We start from the raw sequence: 27,277 nt of genomic DNA on the forward strand, positions 1-27,277 counted from the left end.
AGAGAGCTCACCCGGATATCGCACCCGGGAGAATCCGAGATATCGCAGTCAGGAAAGGTCGAGATATCACAGCCGAGAGAGATCAGGATATCACAGCCGTGACAATGAACAAGACAAACGTCGAAGTCGCGAGAGGAGTTCAAGTAGAAGTAGAGATGAGGAGAGGGATGAAATATCAAGATATCCGGAGAGATCTCGCAGCAACAAAAGATATCACGATTCCAGAAATGGAAAAACAAATTCGAAGAACACAGAAGGCGGAAGAAGGAACAGAAGCCAGAGCAAAGATTCAAAAAACTGAGACAAACTCATCTGGAAGTGGGTCTGCAGATGAGTCCTCAGGAATTAAAGACCCCAAAAACCAAAGTTCCACATTTTTGAAAACAAACAAATCAAAATTTTTCGGACAAGATTCAAGGCATAAAAGTAAACTCACACAAGAAGAGTAACCACTTTTTAGGACTCAGTACAGGCCTCACATTCGAAGCACGAGTAGCTAGAAAACGCATAAGTATCCTGGATGACACGGGAAGCAGTGTAACATTAATTGATAAAAGATACGCCAAAAATATAACACCCCTTCGAAATAAGCTTACAGTGGTCGGCGCATCAGATGGAGAATTGAATATCTTGGGAAAAACTAGGATTACAGCTTGGATTTCAACAGGAGTTACGGTGTCTATTACAGGCTTAGTGGTGGAAAACCAACGATACCCCGTATTAATTGGTAATGACTTCAACATGAGATACGCTACAAAAATTAACATCCAACAAAACACAATGGAGTTGTGGGTTAGGGGACAAAATATAACAATCCCCACGAAATTAGAAGAACGGAAGCATACAGGGTGTCCCAAAAGTCCCTTCCACCCCCTCTAAAATTTTACCTAATTAATATTTTGAAACGAAACTTTGGGGATGTTCATCGATCAATGTAAGCTACTTTTGGGGCCCCCCAAAATTTTCGGGGCCCCCCGTGGGGAGGGGCTGCGGACCCCAACTTTTTTTTTCAAATGGCAACCCCTATCTTGTGATACCTCATTCGAAAGAGCATAAAAAACTAAGAATTTTGGCGCAAACCGCAGATCAATATCTTAATTTTTGACCGAGTTATGATAGGTCAAAGGTCAAATTTGACCTATTTTCAAAAAATCATAACTCCGGTTCAAATTATCGTAATGAAAAAAATAAAACAGGAAAATTTACCACATTGTAAGCACTTTTAAGGGAAAATCACAGAAATTACTTCAAACTAATTTTAAGGGGGGTTTCGGACCCCCAAATACGTCAATTCAAAGGTCATTCAATTTTCCCGCGAAATAAGCCAATTTCCCCCAGATTTGCCTCCATATTAGTTCAGTAAGGTCAAAATCAGTTCAACATTACGTTGGCAAGTCCCCAAATTTCGGGAAAAGTTAAAAAAAACGAAATTAAAGGTGATTAAATTTGACCGTTTAAATTTTTTTTTTTTAACTTTTCCCGAAATTTGGGGACTTGCCAACGTAATGTTGAACTGATTTTGACCTTACTGAACTAATATGGAGGCAAATCTGGGGGAAATTGGCTTATTTCGCGGGAAAATTGAATGACCTTTGAATTGACGTATTTGGGGGTCCGAAACCCCCCTTAAAATTAGTTTGAAGTAATTTCTGTGATTTTCCCTTAAAAGTGCTTACAATGTGGTAAATTTTCCCGTTTTATTTTTTTCATTACGATAATTTGAACCGGAGTTATGATTTTTTGAAAATAGGTCAAATTTGACCTTTGACCTATCATAACTCGGTCAAAAATTAAGATATTGATCTGCGGTTTGCGCCAAAATTCTTAGTTTTTTATGCTCTTTCGAATGAGGTATCACAAGATAGGGGTTGCCATTTGAAAAAAAAAAGTTGGGGTCCGCAGCCCCTCCCCACGGGGGGCCCCGAAAATTTTGGGGGGCCCCAAAAGTAGCTTACATTGATCGATGAACATCCCCAAAGTTTCGTTTCAAAATATTAATTAGGTAAAATTTTAGAGGGGGTGGAAGGGACTTTTGGGACACCCTGTATAGAGTCCCTAGAAACGGACAATTTAATGAACACCACTCCATTGAGAGGCCCAGTCGTTCTAAACGGGATTCAAACACAAATAATTTATGACACAGGCAGTTGCGCACTATGCGTCAGTACTCAGTAAGGACTACGTCAATCCAGTAGACATACGTCCCATAGAGAAAATTAAATTGAAAACCGCTGATAAATCCCAGCTACGGATAATGGAACAGGCGACCATAGAGGTAGAAATTCAAGGCCACAAAATTTCAGCCGATGCCTTGGTATCAGAAAATCTGTCAAATGCACTCCTCACGGGAAATGCATTTCACAAAAAATTCGTTGAAAACATTGATTTTGGACGACAGACAGTAAGTTTAAAAATGCCAAATTGCAAGCGAGCAGTAACGACGAACGTGACGGCTACAGCCACATTTGCTGACCTAATCAAAACAAAAAAATCGCCAACCGGAAACGGAGTTCCATCACCCGAACAGGAGGAAAACGTTGCCAATTCAATCAAAATTCACTCGGAAAATGATAAGAAATCTCAAGAGAAGACGGAAAAACCGACAACATCGCAATGGGAAACGTATGATAAAGAAGCACAGAGTATTCTAAACATCACCACGGATATCGACGATGACTCTGAGACACTGGAAGTACGCGTCATGAAAGATCAAATAATCCCGCCGCAATCCTTCAAATTAATAAAATGCAAAATCCCGAAGTATGCAGGACACGAATACGGGATTGTAAACTTAAAAGAAGGAGCGCTTACGGCGAAGAAACTCTTCTGCCCAGATTTAGCAATTGACATTCAACAGTTCGTGCGCATACGAATTAGAAATAATAAATTGGTCCCAGTGAAATTATTTAAAAATTACGAAACAGCCGAAGTTTATCCGATAGAAATAAAATACGAAGAGGAAAAGGACAGCAGCGAAGAAAATACTGCTGAGGTAAATTCTTTAAATGATACAAAGGACGCAACATCGGCGGAGAAAACAGAAAAGGATGAAAATCAACATGCATCAAACGAAAAAGAGCGCCTACAAGAACTTAGCATTAACAGAGCGCTCTCCAAAGAACAGGAACTGCAACTCAAAAACCTAATTTTAAAATACCAAGATATATTCATATGGAAAGACTGCAAGTTCAATGCAGGAGAAGCATTGGTACCACCACAGAAAATACATTTAAAGGACTTTACTCCCGTCCATAAACCACCTTTCAGGACAGGGAAACAACAGCGAATAATTATAAAGCAATACATCGACGAAATGTTGCGAGCAAAAATCATTCGTCCATCAACTTCAGAATATGCATCACCTTTAATGTTGGTCTCAAAAAAGGAAACAGGACGGTTCAGGTGCGTTTTGGACCTAAGGGCTTTAAATTTAAAACTAGCCCCTGAATCGTTTCCTTTAGTAAGAGTGGTCGATGTCTTATCATGCCTAAATGGAGCCAAATACATAAGTTGTTTTGATTTAGAACAAGGGTACTCGCAGATAAAATTAGACGATGAATCAGCGGATCTCTGTTCTTTTAGTTGTTACGAAGGACATTATAAAATGATCGTTTTGCCACAAGGTCTATCCATCTCGCCACTAAGGTTTAGTAAAATAATGGCAAAATGTTTTAGTCCCATGTTATACAGAGGATTACTAAACTACATGGATGATTTTTACGTGTATAACGTCGACGGAGATTTTTCTGGACATCTGGAAAAATTAGAAGAATTTTTCAAACTATGTAGACTGTACAATTTGAAGTTAAAACCCAAGGATGCTCAAATCGCGATGACAGAATGCGATCTTCTTGGTTTCCATTTTACTCAAGATGGGATCCGGCCCAGTTTGGAGAAAATTTCGGCAATAGCGAACGCTCCAGTGCCAAAAGATGTAAAGGGCGTCCGATCATTTTTAGCAGCAGCCGGTTATTACAGGAACCACATTCGACAGATGGCGGAGTACTCAGAACCTTTAATTCAACTAACTAGGAAAAACGCAAAATTTTGCTGGGATGCAGAAAAGCAAAGAGCATTTGATAACATCAAAAGAGCATTAACATCAAATGAGCTCCTAGCGTGGTATGACCCCGAAAATACAACGTTGGAGCTCCACGCTGACGCATCAATAATAGCAATAGGAAATTGCCTTAACCAAAGATATAAGGATGGAACAGTACGTCCAATAAGCTACTATTCTCGAGTATTGTCCCCAAATGAGAAAAGTTGGGGCACACATGAGCGAGAAATATTAGCAATAACATGGGGAATGGAAAAAAATCGGCACTATTTGTGGAACACCCCGTTCAAAATTGTCACCGACAATCAGGCGCTAGTTTACGTAAAAACGATGAAAAACCCATCAGCGCGGATGCTAAAATTGATTTTAAAGCTATCAGAATTCAACTACACGATACAATGGAAAAAAGGTTCGAAAAACGTCATGCCAGACTATCTGTCTAGATATCCACCACTGCTTTTGAACATGCTAGAAGTAAACAGCAATTTCCAAGAGAGGAAGAAGAATACCATGAAAATACCGGACAGAGCAAGGTACCAGCCAGGAGACCCTACAGCGCAAGAACCAATTCCATCAGAAGAAGGCCGAATCAGCGAAGATAGAAGCAAAACAAGCACTGAAAAAACGGAGAAACCTGAAAAAGACAGGTCAGATACCGCGAAGACCACGGCATATTTTGATATTAACGCCAAAGTGGATATGAAGACAGAACAGAAAAAAGACCATAAACTAAACGCCATCTATACGGCAATCAAACATCCAAAAAAGTCAAATAATAAGACTGTAAAAGAAGCCCAGCAATACTACATACAGGACGGCGTACTATGGAAGAAATCGCACGATACTAGAAAACTGCTACTAATACCAAGCCACATGGTAGACAGTACTATAGCTGAAGTACATAGCTCCCCCTTTTCAGGCCACCAGGGAACCTATAAGAGTTTACAACGGGCACTAAAAAGATTCTACTGGAAAGGTATGCACTCACAAATAAGGAAATACGTGCTTTCTTGCCCAACCTGTCAATTTGCAAAGAAGCTTCAAAACCACGAGAAATACGGCATCATAAAAAGTCATGACATCAGCATCGCCAGCGCAATGGCAAAGATTGGCATCGACGCGTTTGGTCCCCTACCGACAGCAAATGATCAGGAAAAGAACAAGAAGAAATATATAATTGGTATTTGCGATTATTTTACAAAATTCCTATGGCTAAAAAGCGTAAAGGATTTGACGTCAGAATCTTTAGAAGCAGTCTTAATGGAGTTTTTCGGAATCTTCGGGATTCCAGTCGAGATCGTAATGGATAACGGATCAAATTTTGCCTCAGAACTGACAAATGCATTTCTAGACCAACATGGGGTCAAGAAGACTTATGTGGACACATACTGTCCGCGGGCAAATGGTCAAATAGAAAACGTGCGGAAAACAGTAGGTTCTTATCTAAGGTGTTTTGCGGGAGAAAACCATGCGGACTGGCCAAAATTCATCCCATCAATCATGGCGGCTCATAATTCTAGTACACACTTGTCTACAAAATCAAGTCCGTATTTTCTGCTCACAGGCCAGGAATTTAGGCTACCACTGGACGCAAAATTAAGACCAAACTGCGAAGATATGGAGCTAGTACAGCGATTAAGAAGACTAGAGGAGATTCGTGAAGAAACCATCAAGAATTTACCAGACATTCAAGAAAAGCAACGAAATTATAGCAACAAATCCAGAATTCAACCTCCTTTCAAGGTTGGTGACTATGTTCTGATGCACCTCCCAAACCCAAATCCTAACGTTTGCAACAAACTCAGAATAAAATACAGCGGACCGTTTAGAATAGTCGAACAGATCTCCCCAAGCAGGTACAGGATCGATACGGGAAAAACGAGGAAAAGATAAATTTGCCATAGTGCAGGCCGACCGGCTCAAAAAATACACGCCAAGATAGAAACATAACAAACAACATGCAGCGTCAGCAAGTCTACTACGAAATGACGGCAGTAACCGATGTCATTTTTGCAAAAACGTCAACAGTATGCACTTTCAGACGAATCCAGGTTCGCCGACACCGGTAATCCAGTCAGCGTTTTGGTGGGTTCAGCGGAGTTCAAAAGCGATTTTCTTCTTCTGATTACAGAGCAAGTGTCGCCTAGCCGGTTCAAAGTACAGGGAAATCTGACATCGCTTAGGCTGGAGGAGCGAAAGTGTTACGCACCAAATACAAACAAAACAAATAATACACCGAATCAGCAAAAGCGGAACTTACTCGCTTGGCGGACACACGCCAAGAAACCGGATTCATTGTATCCGAGGAAACTCCCACGAACTCTCACCTACATCGGGACTACACGCTGACCACGCTATCTACACATACGATTTTTTCCATTCATAGAAGCAGAGCGCGGTTGCCTGACATCGGCACGCGGATTTTGCACTGGAACCAGACATTTTTCTCTTTAGTAGCGCACCCAAATTCTCTCATTTTTTTTCTTTCGGTGAAAATATACTCTTTGCAAGATTATATTTGCCCGGGAGGGGGGAATGTGAGGAGACGCCCAATTTTCCCAGACATTACAGGGGGAAATCGGCAACGTCAGGAGGAGCACCGACTTTAGGAAAAATGCTGATGTCCGCTGGGAAATGCGCATGCGCGCCGCCGGCCGACCCGAGCGGAGGGAGCTGGGCGACTTGCTCGGACGCTCGAGGAAGGCCAGTCTTCGCAACACGGTCGTCTTGTGCATGTGCTCAGGGCTCCGGTCTGCACATGCGCGTCATTGACGAACCGACACGTCAGCCGAACGACTCCGGTTCGTTCTCAACACCGTCCATATTTTTTGAGTCTTCCCCCCCCCCCTTTTTGCTATTCCTTTTTGTGTCTTGTCGAGCCCTCTCATCTGATAGAATAGCCAACTCAAACAATATACCGAAATTCAGTCAAAGACAGACCTTTTCTCTCTTTATTGACTACGTCTTTCGTTTTTTGGGAGGTCAACGACTGCCCCCCGAAGAGCACCCACTGTTGTGTTGTGTAGGTGGTCTGCACGAGATCTCTCTCCATAGAGAGACCACGGGCGACCACTGTCCGACGCAACAGTCCCCCTGGAGTTTGGTGATGTCAGCTCGAGATATCTCTCTTTAGAGACGTCCCGTCGGCTGACGTCGCGACGCTCCAGCTACGTCCCCTATCGACCCCTAATCAGGGTCATCACAGTACGACGGCAGACGGGTTGTCTCCGGGTGGAGGCGTTTGCTCGGTGGGGATCCATCCAGGACGCAACACAAGCTAGTAGTAGTAGCCTTGATGCTCCATTTCGTGACAGCGAGGGGTTTTTTGGGTGGTATGTTCACCGACGCATTCGCATACCCGCGAGAGGAACGATCGGGCCTGCCTCGTCTGGTCGGGATGTCTCGCCGGGAGAACCACCAGTCCTTGTGCCGGGGGAGGGGGGGGGGTGTTTAGTCGGAGTCCGAACCCACTCGCAAGCTACTGACCATCGAGCATAGGTATGTACTTCAATCTCGTGTGTGCGGGGTGTGGGTGACCCTCTCGAACCCCCTGTCAGCTGATTGCGGCCAGGGATTTAGAGCTGAGGTTTGAGGGAGCATCATAAACGGAGTGGCATCGGCGCGCAAGGCGGAGGCCCGGTGCGGACTTTCATGCCGTGTCGAACAGTGCGCCGGGGGAGCGCATTTGCCGTTGAGGCGGCTTAACCTGGTGAAACCGACACCCGGCATGACTTTTTGATGCTGCATCAATTGAATCGGCTCATGCGAAAACTGCTAATGTCCATTTTCTCTTATTTTGGGTAAACTGCAAAAAACTGTAGAAGCCTTTTAAATGCGGGATTAAAACATGTTCATAAGTTGATTATTACAAGAGTGGATTGTAGAAAAGGATCCCTAACAGTTTCCAGCTCCTCTTCTGTCTAGGATGGTGTTAACACCGCAGCAAATTTCCGGCATTAACGTAATTAGCCGGCAGCAATGCGCACTACCTGGCGGCCACGCTGCCGCGACCCGGCGATCAGTCGTAAACATGGTCAAGGCCAAGTCCGTCCGAACCGCGGCGCGGCTCCCGGCCGCGTGTCCACGCGTGTAGTCTATAACAAGGCAGCCGCCAGGCTTGCGATATCACTCGATCAACGATGCTCGTTCAGTAAAGTCGTCTCCTTGCGCTCCTGGTCAAGTCTCTCTGCTTTCGATCCTGGTCTTCTCTCTACGCTGCACGGTATTACATAGAATCTTTCTTTTACCTTCTCTCTCTTTTTACCCGGCTGAGTATCTCGGCCAGGACCTCTCTCTTTCTCTTTAGACCCGACTGAGCTTCTCGGTTGGGAAGATTTCTCTTTCTTCTCTTTTTCTTCTCAACGCGGCTGAGTATCTCGGTTGGTAGCCCTTCTGAGTATCTCGGTGGGATTTTCTCTCTTCCTCTCTTTTCATCTCGGCTGAGATTTCTCTCTTCATCTCTCTTCATCTCGGCTGAGACTCTCTTTTTCTCTCTCTCGTTCATCTCGGCTGAGACTCTCTCTCTCTCTCTCTTTCTTTCATCTCGGCTGAGCATCTCCACTGAGACTTTCTCTCGTTCTCTCTTCCATCTCGGCTGAGTATCTCGGCTGAGGAGTCTCTTTTCTCCTTCAGACCCGACTGAGTTTCTCGGTTGAGAGGATTTCTCTCCCTCTCCCTTCTCTCTCATCGCGACTGAGTATCTCGGCTGGTAGCCCTTCTGAGTATCTCGGTGGGACCTTCCTCCCCCCTCCTCTTTTTCATCCTCAAAGGGCCATCGCCATGGACGTTGCGATTATTCGCGATCGCTAATCGTCCCCACCAGCTCTTCTCTTTTGAGAGCGCTCTCGGGCAGACTCTGGCCCCTCCGCTCCTCTCACACGGGCGTAAACATTGGTCCCTCGGGCCGGATCTTTAAGTGTTCTTAAAGTCCGGTAGAATCAGCTCTAACGACCGCAGATCCACTCTCGTCGTCATGCCAGGAGACGATCTTCCCCCTCCCGGCTCCTCTCTTGAGGGAAAAATGAGCTCTCTAATCAAGCGTCTCAGAACGATTCGCGACAGTTTGCGGGACACCTTAACCCCGGAAAACGCGGAAACCTTGCGGCCGACCTACAATCGCCTCTCCACTCTGCAAGACCGGCTCGATGAATACGGCGATCAAGCTGTGGAGCTGAACTCGACCACAGAGATCCAGCAACACCTGATCAATGTTGACGGCTTGCTACAAGAAGGTGACAGGCTCGTAAGGGAGGCCCAGATGCATTTTCTCTCTAAAACTGAAAAAGCACCTCGGCTTCGATGAACCGTTCCTCCAACTCAGGAGCCTCTCTCCGGCTCCCCAAGCTCGAACTCCCGGTCTTCAAGGGCGAAGCGGAAGAATGGCGTTCATGGTACAACGTCTTCCGTTTAGCCGTTCACCGCAATGAAAATTTGAACGCCGTTGAAAAGTACAGCTATCTTCTCAAATACACCAAGGAAGAGCCCCATAGCATGCTCAAAGAACTTGCTCATGTTACGCACAGATCGTGTAATTGCCCAGTTCATGAATTGGGCAGATTTTTGCTCATTTCATGAAATGGGCAATGTTGTTGCCCAAATTGTGAAATGGCACCAAAATTGCCCATTTCATGAATTGGGGCGGGAAAAAATCGCCCAATTCACGCATTGGGCAAATAATGAAAAAAACACTCACACTCAATTTGTGTAATTGCCCAATTCGTGAACTGGAACATGAAAATATTGAAAGTAAGTATTGAAAAAAGTATGAAAGTAGGAAATGATATCAGCTATACTCTGTCTCACGAACGACGATCCCTGGAAAATATAAGGCAAGTAGTCAAAAACCCCGTAAATGACAACACTGGAGACCGTTCGAGGAGAGAGGCAGCCAGTACAATGCGCAGGTACCGCGCGGCCGGGCTTTGGGTTTACGAGACTAAGTCAGTCAAAATTTGTTTTTCTTCAATTTTATAAAAAAATCATGTTTTAAGTGCGTCAACTGTTGCAGCATAAAAATATAAGCAAGGTGATGTATAATTATCAAAAATGGAGCAATTTTGACGATTTTGGCATCTCAAGATGGCACGGATCATTATCGGATCTTGAGATGCCAAAATCGTCAAATTTGCTTTAATTCAGATAATTTTACGTCACCTTGCTTGGATTTTCATGCTGCGTCGTTTGATGCTGTTAAAAGTCCATTTTCTTTAAAATTAAAAAAAAAAATAGTACTCCTACTAATACGGGTTGCTCAACGGGAGAAGAATTATGTCACGGGCCTGCCGACGGGTTCATCTCTTAACGGGCAAGTGACAAGAGGTCCAAGTACCAAAAGGCTCCGCGAGTCTCTTCGTTGAAATGCCTCGTACAGGTCATTAGCGGTGTTGCCGTCGACTGCAAAAATGACCGTCGGGCCAGGGATCGTCGTTCGTGAGACAGAGTATAATGTAACTCACCTAATTGTTATTGGCGCAGGTCCTTTGCGGGTGGCAAGCGGAATTGCACTGCACTTTATTCTTGAAGCAACGGCACTGTAAGGTGCGACACATAGATTTTTTGCAGGAGCACCGCTGGTACCCCTGTCCACTTCCGACAGACATTTTCCGCACCAATTCCCGAACACTGAAACAATCTTGCGGCACATCCTCCACCTTCAGACCTTTATATTTCACAACTTCAAAAGCATTTCGCGCTAATCGTGTAAAAATAATTCCACATTTACTACCGATCTGGAACAAGCCATTCTCCTCCTTCATCACGATCCCAATAATATTGGCTGGATCGCCGCGACCTCGGTCAAATGTCGGCGTGCGACATTCAACCCAGTGACAGAACAACAGCAGAGTCTCAGCCTAACATTCCAACGACCTCAGAGGCATCAAAGGCTCATCCTGCAGTAACGCTTCGTCAAAAAGCGAGCGAAAGTTTAAAAACGCAGGCACAGAAAATGCTGACACGTGCGGAAAAGAAGTTAGCCAGAGTCAAAGTTGGGGATTGCGTTACCGTCCCCGTCTCCGAATTTGACCGAGGTCGCGGCGATCCAGCCAATATTATTGGGATCGTGATGAAGGAGGAGAATGGCTTGTTCCAGATCGGTAGTAAATGTGGAATTATTTTTACACGATTAGCGCGAAATGCTTTTGAAGTTGTGAAATATAAAGGTCTGAAGGTGGAGGATGTGCCGCAAGATTGTTTCAGTGTTCGGGAATTGGTGCGGAAAATGTCCGTCGGAAGTGGACAGGGGTACCAGCGGTGCTCCTGCAAAAAATCTAGGTATGTGTCGCACCTTTCAGAGCCGTTGCTTCAAGAATAAAGTGCAGTGCAATTCCGCTTGCCACCCGCAAAGGACCTGCGCCAATAACAATTAGGTGAGTTACATTAGCATGATATCATTTCCTACTTTCATACTTTTTTCAATACTTACTTTCAATATTTTCATGTTCCAGTTCACGAATTGGGCAATTACACAAATTGAGTGTGAGCGTTTTTTTCATTATTTGCCCAATGCGTGAATTGGGCGATTTTTTCCCGCCCCAATTCATGAAATGGGCAATTTTGGTGCCATTTCACAATTTGGGCAACAACATTGCCCATTTCATGAAATGAGCAAAAATCTGCCCAATTCATGAACTGGGCAATTACACGATCTGTGCGTAACACTCATACTGAAGGAAACTACACTGTCGCCTGGGGCCTCGTAGTGAAAAGATATCAATCCGACCGCCGGCATATCTTCCTGCATTACAACGGCCTACTCGACTTGCCTGAAGCCAAGTCGGGATAGCAAATCTCTGTCCTGCTCCGCAAAATCCGAGAGCACACTCAAGCTCTAGAGGCTCATCGACTGACCTGGTGTCCGGTGTTCAAGCGGAAATATCCTGCCGATAGACAAAAGTTCGCCCGCGAAAAAGGACTCTGCAACAATTGCCTATCCAAACACGACACGGGCACTCCCCGTTGTCCGTCTGACAACACGTGCTGGGTGTGTCGGCAAAGACATAACACCCTACTCCATGGCGCCGAAGGAAAGTCCTCGGATCCGTTATCTAAGATCATGGTCGGTCAGGGTCCTACCTCCACCATCCTACTTGCGACCGTGCAGGTGAGGATGAAAACCAAGGGCGGCTCTCACATCGTAAGAGGCATCCTCGACAGCGCCGCCCAAGGCACGTTCCTCACCCACGAATGTGCCAAGAGAATCGGCCTATAACTGATTTCTGGCCCTGAAGAGGTCAGTGGGATCTCTGGATCGGTCGTACAAACCTACGGGTGCGGTCACGCCACCGCCCTTGGCCTAAGACAGCGTACCATCTCGAAAAATCACCGCATGGTCGTGGTCGACCGCATCACAGATCCGACCCCATCAACCGCCATCGCCCAAGCTGTTCGGCAACGAGTTCATGGGTGGACTCTAGCGGATCCGTCGTTCGATGCCGTCGGCCCCATTGAAATTCTCATAGGCGCAGACCTCTTTCCATATATAGTCCAAGGCGCGCCAATTCCCTTGGGTCCAGGACTACCCGTCGCGATAGAGACGACCCTCGGGTACGTTCTCATGGGCCCAACGCCAACCATCGGCCCCAACTCAAAGGCGCTGCTATCTTGCCTATTCACAAGAGATCAGACTCCGACTCCAAGTCTGCAGGCTGACCTCCGACACTTCTGGCAACTGGAGGAGCCGAAGCCCCCGATTCCTTGCCAGGAGCCAGATGACCCGGCGGAGGTATCCTTTAGAGAGACCACTGAACGACTCGCCAACGGAAGGTTTCAGGTCCGACTCCCATTTCGAGCCCCTCCTGAGTCTCTTGGAGAATCCTATAATCAAGCCACGCGCCGTTTCCACAATCTGGAAAAACGATTCAAGGCTCAACCAGCCTTTCATGAAAAGTACTCTCAGTTCATGCAAGGATATCTGGACTCAGGATTCATGAAACCCGCTCCACAAGGCGTTACGGATGAAGCTCACTATTTCATGCCACATCATGGCGTCTTCAAAGAAACAAGCTCCACCACCAAGCTCCGAGTTGTTTTCGACGCTTCCGCGAAAACTACTAGCGGGTGCTCACTAAATGACATCCTTCATACCGGTCCCACTTTGTTGAAGGACATCAGGGACATCATTCTCGGTTTTCGGAGACACGCCACAGTACTTTCCGGGGACATACGCCAAAAGTATCTGCAGGTAACGCTCCACCCAGAGGATCAACGCTACCATTTGGTCCTATGGCGATCCGACCCTAGTCAGCCTCTCAGGGTCTATCAAATGACCACGCTAACTTTCGGCGTCTCCTGCTCCTCGTTCTTGTCATCGCGAGCCTTGATCCAACTAGCCACGGAGAACAAGGACAAATACCCTCTGGCCCCCGAGATTATCCTCGAAGACACTTATGTTGATGATCTAGTGACCGGTGGCATCAACCCGAGTTGGGTATACAAGGCGCAACAGGAGCTCATTCAACTCCACGCGTTGGGCGGGTTTGATCCCCGCAAATGGGTGAGCAATGAACCCAGCCTTCTCGAAGGGCTCAACCCCGAAAACCTAGAGGTCCCTCACATCAGGAGAGATCAACTTACGTCCTCATTTGGAATCTTAGGACTACACTGGATCACAGCAGAAGACGCCATCTCCTACCAGGTTTGCACGACTCCACGTCCTCCGACCAAACGTGGGATGATCTCGGCAATCTCCTCAATATTTGACCCCTGCGGATACATAGCTCCCGTGGTATTCTTGGCTAAAACCTTCATTCAGCAGCTATGGTTAATGAAGATTGACTGGGATGATCCCATCCCTCCGAATATCCAACGTCGTTGGGACGCCTTCGTTGTGGACGCGCTTGGAGGACCAAGCGCTTCCACATCTCGAATGCGTACGCCTGTAGCGGCGCCTCCCACCCACCGACGCTCCAATAACGCTCTTGGCATTTTGCGACGCCTGTGAACTTGGGCACAGTTGCGTGGTATACGCCCGGTCCTCCAAACCGCCGCATCTTCCCGTGCTTGTCGCCGCAAAGACCAAGGTAGCTCCCCTACTAAGAGTCACCATGCCTCGCCTAGAGTTGTGCGGCGCGGCCCTCCTTTCGGCCTTGTTGCAACACCTCGTTAAGCAGCTCAAACCGCATTTTGAAATCGAAGGCCTGCACACTTGGACTGACTCCACCATCACGCTAGGATGGCTACGAACGCCTCCCTACAAACTCAAGACATTTGTCGCCAATGGGGTCCCACGTACAAGAGGCTTTACCGGAGATGATATGGCACCACGTCCGGTCCAGCGAGAACCCTGCAGACTGCGCCTCTAGAGGTATTCTGGCCAGTCAGATAGTCGATCACCCCCTCTGGTGGCACGGCCCCAAATGGTTGGAGGGAGATCAGGAGCACTGGCCATCCCTTGGCGACCTGACCTTAGCGGAGTCCCTGCCTGAGCTGAAACCCAAGCTCAAAGTTCTCACCGCAGGACCCCCCCCCCCCCGTCTCCATCCTTCCTGTCTTTTCCAGATTCTCTTGCTGGGACAAGTTGATCCGCGTAATTGCTTATGTGCTACGATTCCGCACGAACGCCTCCAAAACGGCCACCACTGCAGTTGGTCCATTAGGCGTCACCGAAATTCTCGCCGCTGAGCGTGTGGTCATTCGCAAAATACAAATCGACTCCTTCGCAACCGAGTACCGACAAATCACTCAAGGGCAAACGTGCAACCAGCGAATACAGCACCTTTCCCCATACATAGACTCCCACGGGCTCATTCGCGTTGGAGGGCGGCTCGCTAACTCCAAATTGAACCATGACCAGATGCATCCTTACCTGCTCCCACGCGACCATCCATTGGTACGGACTCTAGTCGAGACCCGCCATCGACGCGATCCCAGCCTCCATCCTGGACCGCAACAGCTTCTCGCCCTGATAAGTGAAAGGCACTGGATCCTTTCAGGCCGCAAGTTGGTAAGGAGCGTCGTGCGTCGTTGCGTCCCTTGCTTCAAGGCTCGGCCAAAGAACGAACCACCGCTGATGGGAGATTTACCGGCCCCACGCACGACTGAAGCTCTTCCCTTCTCCAACACTGGGGTAGACTACGCGGGACCACTCCCCGCCAAGATCTATAAAACATGGAACGCGCGCCATATAAAGGTCTATCTTTGCATCCTCATATGCATGGCAACAAAGGCCGTCCATATCGAAGTGGCTGACGATCTGACCTCTGATTCTTTTATCGCAGCACTAAGGCGATTCGCGAATCGGCGGGGGAATCCTGAAAACATTTATTGCGACTGCGGCACAAACTTCGTTGGGGCCGCCAACGAACTCAAGCGAGTTGTCCAGCAACTTCAGGCGCAGCTAAAAGACAGCGAAGCTCTTCGCTCACTCAAACCCGAGGTATCACCTTCAACTTCAACCCACCGGGAGCCCCACACCAAGGGGGAATATGGGAAGCGGCGGTCAAGAGTGCCAAAACACACTTGGCGCGGGTACTGCAAGGCCATACGCCAACTCTGGAAGAGTTCCGCACCCTCACCACAAACGTAGAAGCCATGTTAAACTCACGTCCTTTGACCCCGCTCTCAGACGATCCCAGCGACTTACGACCGCTCACACCAGGGCACTTTTTGGTAGGTCGCCCCCTCCTGGCCATCCCATCGGTCCAACAACAGGAGAACATTTCCCGATTGAAAAGATGGCATCGCATCCAAGCCATCTCTCAAGCCATCTGGCGTCGGTGGCATCAAGAATACCTCCGCACCTTGACATCCCGACGCAAATGGACAAAGGACAATGAATCTCTCACCAAGGGGACACTCGTCCTCATCGAAGCCCCAAACGCCTCACCTCTTCAATGGAGCTTAGGCCGAATAACCACCACTGTCGCGGGCAGGGACGGACGGGTCAGAGTCGCCACCGTTAAGACCGCCTCCAACAAGGAGTACACCCGTCCCGTTACCAAACTCTTCCCATTACCACTCTAAAAAACACCTATCTCCTCTGCTTGTCCTTCCGCTCTTCCAACTCTCTTTCGATCACAACTCTTCTCATTGAGCCGACGTCTAACGCCACTTTTCTCCTTTCAGATGCCGTTATCTACCATGGAGTTCTCGCTTAGCCCGATCCAGCTTTCCAGCGACGAAGATGACCTGCTCGAACTCGTCCCAGACTAAGCTTCTTCTGCAGACCCCTCCCACGATCCGGGCCCTCATCGAGGAAGCAAAAACTCCGCCAAATACGTCACGAAAGGCCAAGCTCATCTCTCCCAAGGCCGCCTCATCTGACCCGACGAAGCGAAGGCAAACCAAACCACAGCTGATGACCAACAAGGGCCTGACCAAGCCCACCACCGCACTTCTGGCGACCGGCAAGGGCCTGACCAAGCCCACTACCGCACTTCTTACGACCGGCAAGGGCCCGTCCGAGCCCACCACCGCGCTCTTGGCGACCGGCAAGGGCTCCACCAAGTCCGCCACCTCATCTCTGACGACCGGCACAGGCAAGCCCAAGAACTCTCTGCTGGCCCGCCCCATCCGCCGCCTGACGAGGCCTTCCCCATCACGTTCCTCTGCGAGCTAGTCGCCAGCCCCGAGCAAGGAGGTCGTAGCCCGAGCGCAGAAAAAACTCAAATCTGCAATGGAGGCCCATATAGACTCTCTGGGCATTTCTAAACCCACTGCAGCAATAACCGGGAGCCCGAAGATATCGACAATAGAAGTCGAAGTACAACAGATGGGCATCGACCCTCGACTATCTGTTATCAAGTCACCACTGCGTCTCCAACGGCCCAAGTTCGCATCCCCGTAGCAACTCAAACAGACCCCTGCCCCAAAGGAGAAGGCCACCCGCCCTGCTGCCTCCTCTGCCAGCAGGACTTCATCTACGTCGCTCCTACGCCCGTCCGACCAGCTAGAGAGCAGGCCCAACCCGAGCCCGTCGCTATCCTTCCCGAGCCCGGCGCTGTCTGTTCTTTCACAATTTCACTGTCCTTTTCCATAATCTCGAAAAAACGAATGAAAACGGCACAAACAAATTGCCACTGCACTGAGCGCGCGCACTCGAAAACTGTCGCTGGCGGGCGAAGTTGTCGCCGAATTCTGCGCGAGTCTCCCCGGTCCTCCCTGGTCGCTATGGTTACGGCATGAGTCGGACACCGACTAGACACTGTTACCAACAGGTTTTTAGTCATATTGTATCACTGATGAAGGAAAACATTACGGGAGAGAAGTTACAGTGGGGATGAAGCTTGACACGCGTAACTCTCGGTATGATTTTTTCTTCAAAAAACGGTAGGCTGAATTTTTACTCCTCTCACGGAAAACGTCATAACTCGGTCAATTTTTGACCGATTTTGATGATCTTGGTCTTAATCGATACGTATTGAGTTGATCTTTAAAACGCGACCAAGAAAAGATCGCTGCAATGATCAGTTCGGAAATTACAGCATTAGTCCACTTCTTTTTGGGACAGCCTATGTATGTAGAGATCAGAAGTAGAGATCAAAAATAGAGATCAAACAAACAAAGAGAAAGAACGTATTAAACATATCAAATTTGGTGCTTCAGGTGATGATTGATTGCACGTTTTAGCGATCTTTTTTGGGCCTTCGCGGCCTTTCTGGATAGCCATGCGGAGGTTTTGGTGCTGTTCGTCGAGAGGTCTGCGTTGGTTTCTTGCTGGACAGCGCCGGGCTCGGGAAGGATAGCGACGGGCTCGGGTTGGGCCTGCTCTCTAGCTGGTCGGACGGGCGTAGGAGCGACGTAGATGAAGTCCTGCTGGCAGAGGAGGCAGCAGGGCGGGTGGCCTTCTCCTTTGGGGCAGGGGTCTGTTTGAGTTGCTACGGAGATGCGAACTTGGGCCGTTGGAGACGCAGTGGTGACTTGATAACAGATAGTCGAGGGTCGATGCCCATCTGTTGTACTTCGACTTCTATTGCCGATATCTTCGGGCTCCCGGTTATTGCTGCAGTGGGTTTAGAAATGCCCAGAGAGTCTATATGGGCCTCCATTGCAGATTTGAGTTTTTTCTGCGCTCGGGCTACGACCTCCTTGCTCGGGGCTGGCGACTAGCTCGCAGAGGAACGTGATGGGGAAGGCCTCGTCAGGCGGCGGATGGGGCGGGCCAGCAGAGAGTTCTTGGGCTTGCCTGTGCCGGTCGTCAGAGATGAGGTGGCGGACTTGGTGGAGCCCTTGCCGGTCGCCAAGAGCGCGGTGGTGGGCTCGGACGGGCCCTTGCCGGTCGTAAGAAGTGCGGTAGTGGGCTTGGTCAGGCCCTTGCCGGTCGCCAGAAGTGCGGTGGTGGGCTTGGTCAGGCCCTTGTTGGTCATCAGCTGTGGTTTGGTTTGCCTTCGCTTCGTCGGGCCAGATGAGGCGGCCTTGGGAGAGATGAGCTTAGACGTCGGCTCAATGAGAAGAGTTGTGATCGAAAGAGAGTTGGAAGAGCGGAAGGACAAGCAGAGGAGATAGGTGTTTTTTAGAGTGGTAATGGGAAGAGTTTGGTAACGGGACGGGTGTACTCCTTGTTGGAGGCGGTCTTAACGGTGGCGACTCTGACCCGTCCGTCCCTGCCCGCGACAGTGGTGGTTATTCGGCCTAAGCTCCATTGAAGAGGTGAGGCGTTTGGGGCTTCGATGAGGACGAGTGTCCCCTTGGTGAGAGATTCATTGTCCTTTGTCCATTTGCGTCGGGATGTCAAGGTGCGGAAAAATTGTCATTCTTCCGAGTAAAATCGGCTTTTCCGGCAAATAGGAGGGTAATGGAAAAAACGGAGATCATATTTGGATTCAGCGCCTTAAAATGCATAAAGGTTACCTAATGTTGTCCAGGAGACATTTTTTTATTTTGGTTTGTTGCACAGTATAATGTGGCATATAACGAATGATGGACATTAGCGGTTTTCGCATGATTCGGACCACGCCCCCCCCCCCCCCCCCTGAAAGGGACTTCAAACCTAAGGAACAAACATTTTCACTACATTAATGAGCGTGTCTGACCTCCGAGAGTACCTGTTTTAACCCAAAAATCTCAAAATTGAAAAAAATGGACATCAGCGGTTTTCGTACGAGCCGATTAAATTAGCAGACACGTCGGACGCCAGCGCCCCGGGCCCGGTTGCCGGTCGGCTAATCGCACCGGGCTCACGAAGGGGTGTTCCGCGAATTCATCGCCATGTTCAAGGGTCGCATACCCCGGCGGTCTTCTGGGACAGTCCCGTCGGTAATGAAGCTGGGTGGAGGGGCCGAAAATTGATGCTGTATTGGGCCGCGAACCGAGGGTCCGGCCTCAAAAGTTGAATCCCATGTCGATCCCTGAGCCAGCATCAAACCTCAGCATCAGCGCTTAATGCTGGCTCGGTCGGCACGCCAGCATTGAGCTTCAATGCCCGAAGCCGGCGCCGGCAGGTTGCGCGCATGAGGCGCGGCGCCGCATGCCCGCACGGCCGCTACCTGGGCATACGGCATTAATGCTGAAGCAACGAGTCGATGCTGTACGTCATAACCTCATGAGGCGCCTCAAATGCCTGATTATGGCTGTAGGGGGGTGGGACTGGCACATGCGAGCAGTAGTTGCCGGAACTCGGTTTTCTCCCCGCTTTCAAAGCAAAAAAAAAAAAAAAAATATTCCTCGTTTTTACGCTTGATTTATATTATTGACCTCATTTTGAACCCTTTGTGTACCTTTCGCAAAATTACTTCTTACCCACGCCGTCACCTTCAAAAGCTGCACGCATTGCAGCCCTCGACAAAAGCACGAGACGGCAATTAAGAAACAATACGGAGCTAAGAGTATGATTGGATGTATCACGTAATACTCAAGGCGTCAGATGTACACGTAAAATACTGGCCTCGTCAGAGTGTATAAATATGAAAATCAACTGAATATCGCATTTTTCGGGCTAAAATGTTCAGTTAAGCCGGCAAAGCTCTTTAGCGGCTCAACAAAACCCTTTAACACCATATGTATATGAATCGACGCGTTATGGATTCCCGTTGTGCCTTTCCGCAATTTGAACTTTCACAAGTTTTACTGAAAAAAATTATTCGCTTTGCAAAATTTTGAAGGATCGGGAGCATCGATGTATCGATAAATCGAAATCTTCTAATTTGATCTCGCATGAAATATCGATCAATCGATAGTAAATCGATTTCAGTTCGACCAATGAAGAGGATTCAGTTATCAGTCCCCGGTCCGTTCCGGTTCATTCCGTTTCGCACTTATTGTTTTGTTCAAAAACAAAAACAAAAATGCGTGGTGATAAATTCCAATATTGCTTGCTTTGAAGTGATTATCATTATTCGATAAAGTGATTATGGATGCTTTTAAAATTCATTAACGAGGTCAACTTAATAATCTGCTGTTTTATTTGCTGTTTTTGTTTTTATTGTTGTAATTTTGTTAATGCACTTTGTCCGTGTATTTTATAAATAAATAAATAAATACATAAACTTTCTACAAGCTGAGTCAAATTTTTTCTGCTCACGGCAAAATTAAAGGCGCGACAAGCAGCACCAAAATTGGCGCTTTTTGTCCTAAGTTTCTTGTTTTCTGACGGAATGAATATTTCTTAAGAAAATATGAATTACACATAGTGTAACGACTAACTATTGTATTGTTACATACATAGATGAGAGCCGCTTAAACAGCGGTCTCTCGTGCCCCGCGACGCCTAACCGCCATAGTTCCTTGTCCTCCCGTAGGTCCTCAGTAATTTGGAGCGCCCTTGTTCCTTTTAAAGCCCCTTATTGCCCTTTCCTGGGCGTCTTCTTCACTTTGATATTGTTACATTTTTCTATTGAACTCCATTTTCTCAGGAAGTAAAGATGAACTTTTGCTACTTCAGGGAGTTAAATCGCGGAAGGAGATCTACGGTTGTCATTTTCCTTCACCCGATGGGACTGACGTCCCACTGAAATGCGTTTTTGAAGAAATGATCGATCCCCATCATTGCTTCATCTCCACAGATTTATTAATGTGCAAATGACGGCACGCTCCGGTATCAAGGTTCTGTGACAGAATCTTTTTTGCCTTGAGAGTCTCCAAAATGTATACAGGGTGTTTCAGACCACCCGTACCAGGCCTTTTTCTCGGTTGGTTTAGGTCATACGAAGTCGGAGACCGCGGGGTTGAATAGGGAATTGACCCCAAGAAATCCGAATTTCGTGGTCCCGAAACCCCCCCCCCCACCTCCCCTTGGGGGGTAAAGGGGGGGTCACGATGCTAAAAGTCACGGTTCCCGACCGAATTGCGGATAGATCGCATCAGATTTGAAATGCACGAAAAATTTCACGTGGAATTGACCCCTAAAAATCCAAAATCGGACTATCCAAGGCCCAAAAATGACCCCCTGAAGAGAGGACCAGTACCAGTTGTTATAAAATAGCTTTCCCTAATATACATTTGATACTTCAAACGGACCAATTTGTTTTGATGACGTTTCCCGCTAAATCATGGGTTTTCCCAGGAAGGCAGCCTCTCTTCCCTCCCTGACTCCACTATTGCCAGATAAGTTGCTTTTCCAGCACTGTTCTCGGTTCAAACCCATGTAAAATGTTCACATTTATCGCACAATCTGGCAAACCCTCGAGTGGAATAGAAAAAGGTGGAACTGTCTGAAAGGTGGAATCCTTCGAAGTTTATATTGATGACGATGTTTTATTCTTTCTACATACATAAAGTCGCTTTTATAGCGCCGCCTCGCGCTCTGCGACGCCCAATCGCCATTGCCCCCTATCCTCCCAGAGATCATCAGGCAATTGGCACCTTCTGATCTCCTCCTCCACCCCTTGTCGCCAACCTTTCACAGGACGTCCACGCCGTCGCCTTCCGGGAGGAACCCAATCGAAGACCTGCTTGGGCAACCGGTCGTCTGCCATCCTTCGCACATGTCCATACCAGACCAACTGCTTGGACCTGATATCGAGCACGATGTCCTTCTCCACACCCATTATCTCGCGTACTTTTACATTGCGGATACGCTCTCTTCTTGAGATGCCAGCAGACCTCCGCCAAAAGTCCATCTCAGTTGCCCTAAGCATGTCTTCAGTTCTTTTCTTGAGTTGCCAGACCTCACTCCCGTAAGTTACGATACTCATTTATTCTTTCTCATGGTGTAATTAATTGTATCCTCATTTCATTTCCTATCCCTTTCTTTTTTCCCCTTTTTTGTAGCATCTGTGTCCATTATCAATTATTATTATAAAATAGCTTTCCCTAGTATACATTTGATACTTCAAACGGACCAATTTGTTTTGATGACGTTCCGCGCTAAATCATGGGTTTTCCCAGGAAGGCAGCCTCTCTTCCCTCCCGGACCCCACTATTGCCAGATAAGTTGCTTTTTCAGCACTGTTCCCGGTTCAAACCCATGTAAAATGATCACATTTACCGCACAATCTGGCAACCCCTCGAGTGAAATAGAAAAAGGTGGAACTGTCTGAAAGGTGGAATTCTTCGAAGTTTACATTAATGACGATAAGCAGATCCTCCCAACAGAAACCTTGTAGAATGAGAGGAAAAATTTCAGAAATGATAGCAGCAAATTTAAACTGGCTAAATTAAGTATACTTACTGTTCTATCTTCTAAATACATTGTTTTTGATAAAAAGTCTATTCCTATTGTTGCTTGATACGTGTTATCAAAACTATCATACATGAATCTCGTAATAAGCGAAGTCTTCCCGACTGAAACCAAAATTGAAAACACGAGTAAGTGCTAAATTATGTATTAAAGCTCCATCCACTAAGATGCGGAAGTTACTTACATAGCCTGAAAAAGGATCACAGAGCAGTAAAAACTGAAACCGTGGGTAATTGGGGCTTAAATTTTAGAAACACTTGGAGAACAGAACATTTCAAGCTGTCACACGCTCATTTCTAGCTGCTTAAAACCGAACTAGCAGGAAAAAAATAAGAAGACGTATTGAAGCATTTAGGTCTGTATGTACCAGCGTCATCCAAAAAGTAAGGTTACCTACCTTGTATCTTCCAAGCAAAAAGAGGTAAATCAAATCGGTAAAAAAGGTCTTATTCGGTATACTCCAAGCTTTGAAAAAAGCTCAAGTTTTTGAAAACCAGTCGAGGGATTCACGAGAAAACTTAATTTTACTGGAACAACCTTCTGTCACTGCGTGCCCACTTTCTGGTTTCGGAGTCAAGGGGAGAGCTTCTAGCGCTTCTATGTCGAAGCTCTCGCCTTGGCTCCGAAACCAGTCATTCAAAACGATAAGCACTTTCAAATCAATTGCTTTGCGTAGGAGATTTAACCCTCCATCCTCCGTACCCTCTTAATTTTGCCTCGTGTGGCTTTAATTTCTTCCCGAGCTGAAAAACTCTTTAGGTGTATAGAGGTTTCCAACAGATTCAGAGGTGCAGATCACTTTGAATGACTGGTTTCGGTGCCACGGCGAGAGCTTCTACGCGGAAGGCATCAAAAAGCTGCTGTAATGATACTAGAAATGTCAAAAAGGATGTTGAGACTACGTCAAAAAGTAAGGTAATGCCTACTTGATGAGAACTTTTAAATTCCCTTTTGATGTGATATTTAGAGGCCACAACCCGAGTCTGAAATATAATCGACTCTCAGCGCATTCGGACCCCAAAGGTAGGCACGCGGCAACAGAAGGTTGTCCCAGTAAAATTAAGTTTTCTCGTCAATTCCTCTACTGATTTTCAAAAACTTGAGCTTGTTTCAAAGCGGAGAGTATATCAAATAAGACCCATTTTACCGCTTTGATTTACCTCTTTTTGCTCGGAAGATACAAGGTAGGGAACCTTACTTTGTGGATGACCCATGTAAATGTATGCTCTGCAATGGGTCAGTTACGCTGGTCACAAAATTGTGTTCCGTACTTGATCCTTGTAGTTTAACTAAAAATGATAAGATCGGTCCAAACAGTAACTCTCTACCAGAGATATCACACTTTGAAAAGTCAGGTTTTTGACGTCATCCACCGCGGTACACCCTTCGTTTCTTCCTCTTTCGTTTGATCAGTGATGCAGAGGGCGCAACGCGAAACTTCAACGACGTTCAACGTAAACTCAACAAACAGACGGATTCGCACTTCAAAGATCTTCTTATCAGGAGAAAACGCACTCGCCGCGAAGAAATTAGGCGGTCAGACAGTTCACCTCAGTTTGTTTACGTTTAACGTCGTTGAGGTTTGCCCTCTGCATCACTGATCAAACGAAAGAAGAAGAAACAAAGGGTGTACCTCGGTTGATGACGTCAAAATTCCGACTTTTCTAGGTGCGATATCTCAATAAATAATGAATAAAGGAAGTTGCTGCTTGGAAAGATTATTTTAAGCTAATCTACAAGAATCAAGCATCAAAAAACGATTCTGGGTCATTCCAAATGAAACCTACCAGTCATGCAACCGCCCGACTCGGATTTTGCTAATACATTTTTTTCTTGATCAGACCACCAAATAATGAACTTCTGCACAATGTTAGGTCTCAAATCGAAAAACTCACTGAGCTATGAATTTTTGAAATTTTAAGAATTTTCAAGAAACTGGCGTTTCGAACTTCCAAAGAAAGGGTCATTTTCCCAAAAAAGCCTACCCCCGGCCAAATAAAAAAATTACCAAATAAAACAGAGGGTTTTTCCTATCCAAACTGAGTACTAATAAGAGCTTCCTGAATTTTTCCAGAAAAATTGACAGGTCTTGACAAGCAGCTTTAAATGAGCTGAATATTTTCTAAATCATTGCATCAACTCACCCCGGATTCCTGCTTAAACTTGTTAGTAGAAAAATTGAATTTTGCCAAAAACTTATTTTTTCTTGACTCTCCCCATCATCCTCGTAAGCTAAATTAAAAATTCTACCACTAAGTTTATTTCCCACCTAGGCTGTAACCGAAGACATTAGGACAGAGCGCTTGTGTCTAAAAGTGTGAGAAGGAAGGGAAATTACCATGATGCTCTACGCTCCTAAATGAGTGTGCGAATGAGTGCAAGGAAGTATGTACGGTGAGGAGTGTACGGTGAGTTTGAATTCAGATGACCTTTTTCATTTAAGCCTCGTTTTACTTCTGAGCTCGCTGAAAATACTTGAAACAATTATATCAAGTGATGAGGTGGTGATTTTTTATGATGGATCTACCTAAGCTTAATGGTACAAAAAGAGCTAGCGGTCGAAGCTGGAGACGTTAAAGCCACGGGCTCCTGAAATGTTTATTTTCTGAACTCAATTGGAGTTTTTCTGATGTGACTATTTCATTCTAGATTAAAAACACTCCACCACAGCCGAAATAATGCCTGTTGCTAAAAAATGTCAATAACTGATCTCTTGTAGTCCAAAATCTTTCACAGAAAAAAAATGCCCACTTAATAGAAAAGCACTAACCAAAAGAAACATGTCAATATGATTAAAGTCAGGAGCAGTAAGAAATTCCACATTTTTTGGTGGCAATTCGGAACTGTCCTTGTGATACAGATTTCAAAGCCAAAATGTTTACTGCTGAAGCAAGTTTTTAATGTTCAACTTCGTTGTACAGTATTCGGACTAGATTTGAGTCTAATTTTTTTTTTTTTTTTTTTTTTTTTTTTTAATAAATTTAAAACTTAGTTTTTGAATTTAAATTTGTAAACTTCCCATGGTCGAAACACATTTAACTTATGCAAATTTTATCCGATTGGCCTGAAATTTCAAATGGTGATCTGAGTCCAACAGTAGAAGACTCTCAATACCCTGTTATATTTTCCTAATGCATGAGGCAAATGGTAAAAAGAGGCGTAAAAAACAATAAAAAAATTTAGATTATATACTTTTTATTTCAGTGTTAGAGTTCAAACTTCGGGTATTGAGTTCTCATAGGATGACTAATATACCCTGACTTCGTCAATTTTTAAATTCAATTGGGAAGCCCAGAAATGGGGGAGTAGCTTACTCTTCACCCCGTTTCCCCTAGATTGATCAAGCAAAATGACGAGATGGCCCTGCAGTGTATTAGCAATGAATGTTGGAAATAGAATTGAAAGTAATTGGGCGAAAACTTGAAATAGGGGAAATTCTTGTTCCAGGTCTTTTATCAGCATGTAATTATGATCTACTCCTATTTTTTTGGCCTAAATATGAAGGAAACACTTTTTTCTAAAAAGGTACGTTAAAAAATTGACTGACATTCAGGTTTTGTTGCAATTAAAAAAATCTCTGCTAAGTTACAGATCGATCGGAGCATTATTAGAACTAACGCCAGTAACGTTTTTACCAAAAAATTGAGTTTTCATCTTTTGCCACTGATCAGCTCGCCCTGAGATCAAGAATAGTTTTTTTCTGCAAGAAAACCGTGTCCTAGCGGAAACATGCATATTTTCGAAATTAAAGACCGCTAAATTTTACAAGGGTCGTTCGGAGAGTAAGTTTCCCTATTTTTTTTTCTCAAGAATTATAAAAGCTACAAAAATGGTAAATATATGGCTGAAAAACTTATACTCTCGGCTTGCTAACGGTTTATCGGTTTTTATTTTTTGACTAACCAATCGCTCAGAAATTGCATTTTTTCGCGACCGGCTCGATGAATTTCCCGCCGCCTCCTGCTTGCAGCAGTTAAGCGCACTATTTCTCAATGGAAGATCATCGCCACGGTCTTTTGGGCAGTGAGGGCATTCTCCTGGTGGATTTTCTGGAAAGAGGTACTACCATTAACGCAATACCGTACAAAGAAACCCTCACAAAGCTGAGAAGAGCCATACAGAACCGTTGGTGGGGCAAGCTTACCCAAGGAGTGCTTTTGCTCCACGCTACTGCGCGACCACATACAGCGGCCGATACTGTTGAGTTAATCGAAAAGTTCGGTTGGACTTGCCTTCCTCATCCACCGTATAGTCCTGACCTAGCTCCTAGTGACTACCATCTTTTCCCAGCTCTGAAGAAGTTCCTAGGTGGTGTCAAGCTCGACACAGATGAGGAACTCCAAGAAACTGTCCTGGGATTTTTCAAACAACAGCCGAAGGACTTCTACCGTGAAGGCATCAGGAAACTGATACCAAGGTGTGAAAAATGTATCACAGTGAGAGAAAATTACGTCAAAAAAGCTGAAAGGTTTGAGCTATGCTTAATAATTTTTAGAATTTTGCTCGTGGTCCTTTTTACTTTGTTTTTCAATGCAATTCTCATGCACCTCGGAGGTGGCGGGAAATTCTTCGAGGTGGTCGCGGAAAAATGCAATTTCTGAGTGATTGGTTGGTCAAAAAACAAAAATCGATAAACTGTTAGAAAGCTGAGAGTATAAGCTCTT

General features: G+C 46.1%; 1 protein-coding gene across 1 annotated transcript in view; it reads right to left on the bottom strand.

Moving 5' to 3' along the window:
- Rab6 (RAS oncogene family member Rab6) overlaps positions 1 to 27,277 on the bottom strand; it is a 137,308-nt gene that overhangs the window by 98,157 nt on the left and 11,874 nt on the right. Inside the window, exon 2 of the mRNA XM_019057903.2 lies at positions 22,605 to 22,717. Within this exon, the coding sequence (XP_018913448.1) occupies positions 22,605 to 22,717 (113 nt within the window). The remainder of the gene's footprint in view (positions 1 to 22,604; positions 22,718 to 27,277) is intronic.

The sequence above is a fragment of the Bemisia tabaci genome, chromosome 2 (genome assembly GCF_918797505.1).
Source record: "Bemisia tabaci chromosome 2, PGI_BMITA_v3".
In the NCBI taxonomy this organism is placed as follows: domain Eukaryota; kingdom Metazoa; phylum Arthropoda; class Insecta; order Hemiptera; family Aleyrodidae; genus Bemisia; species Bemisia tabaci.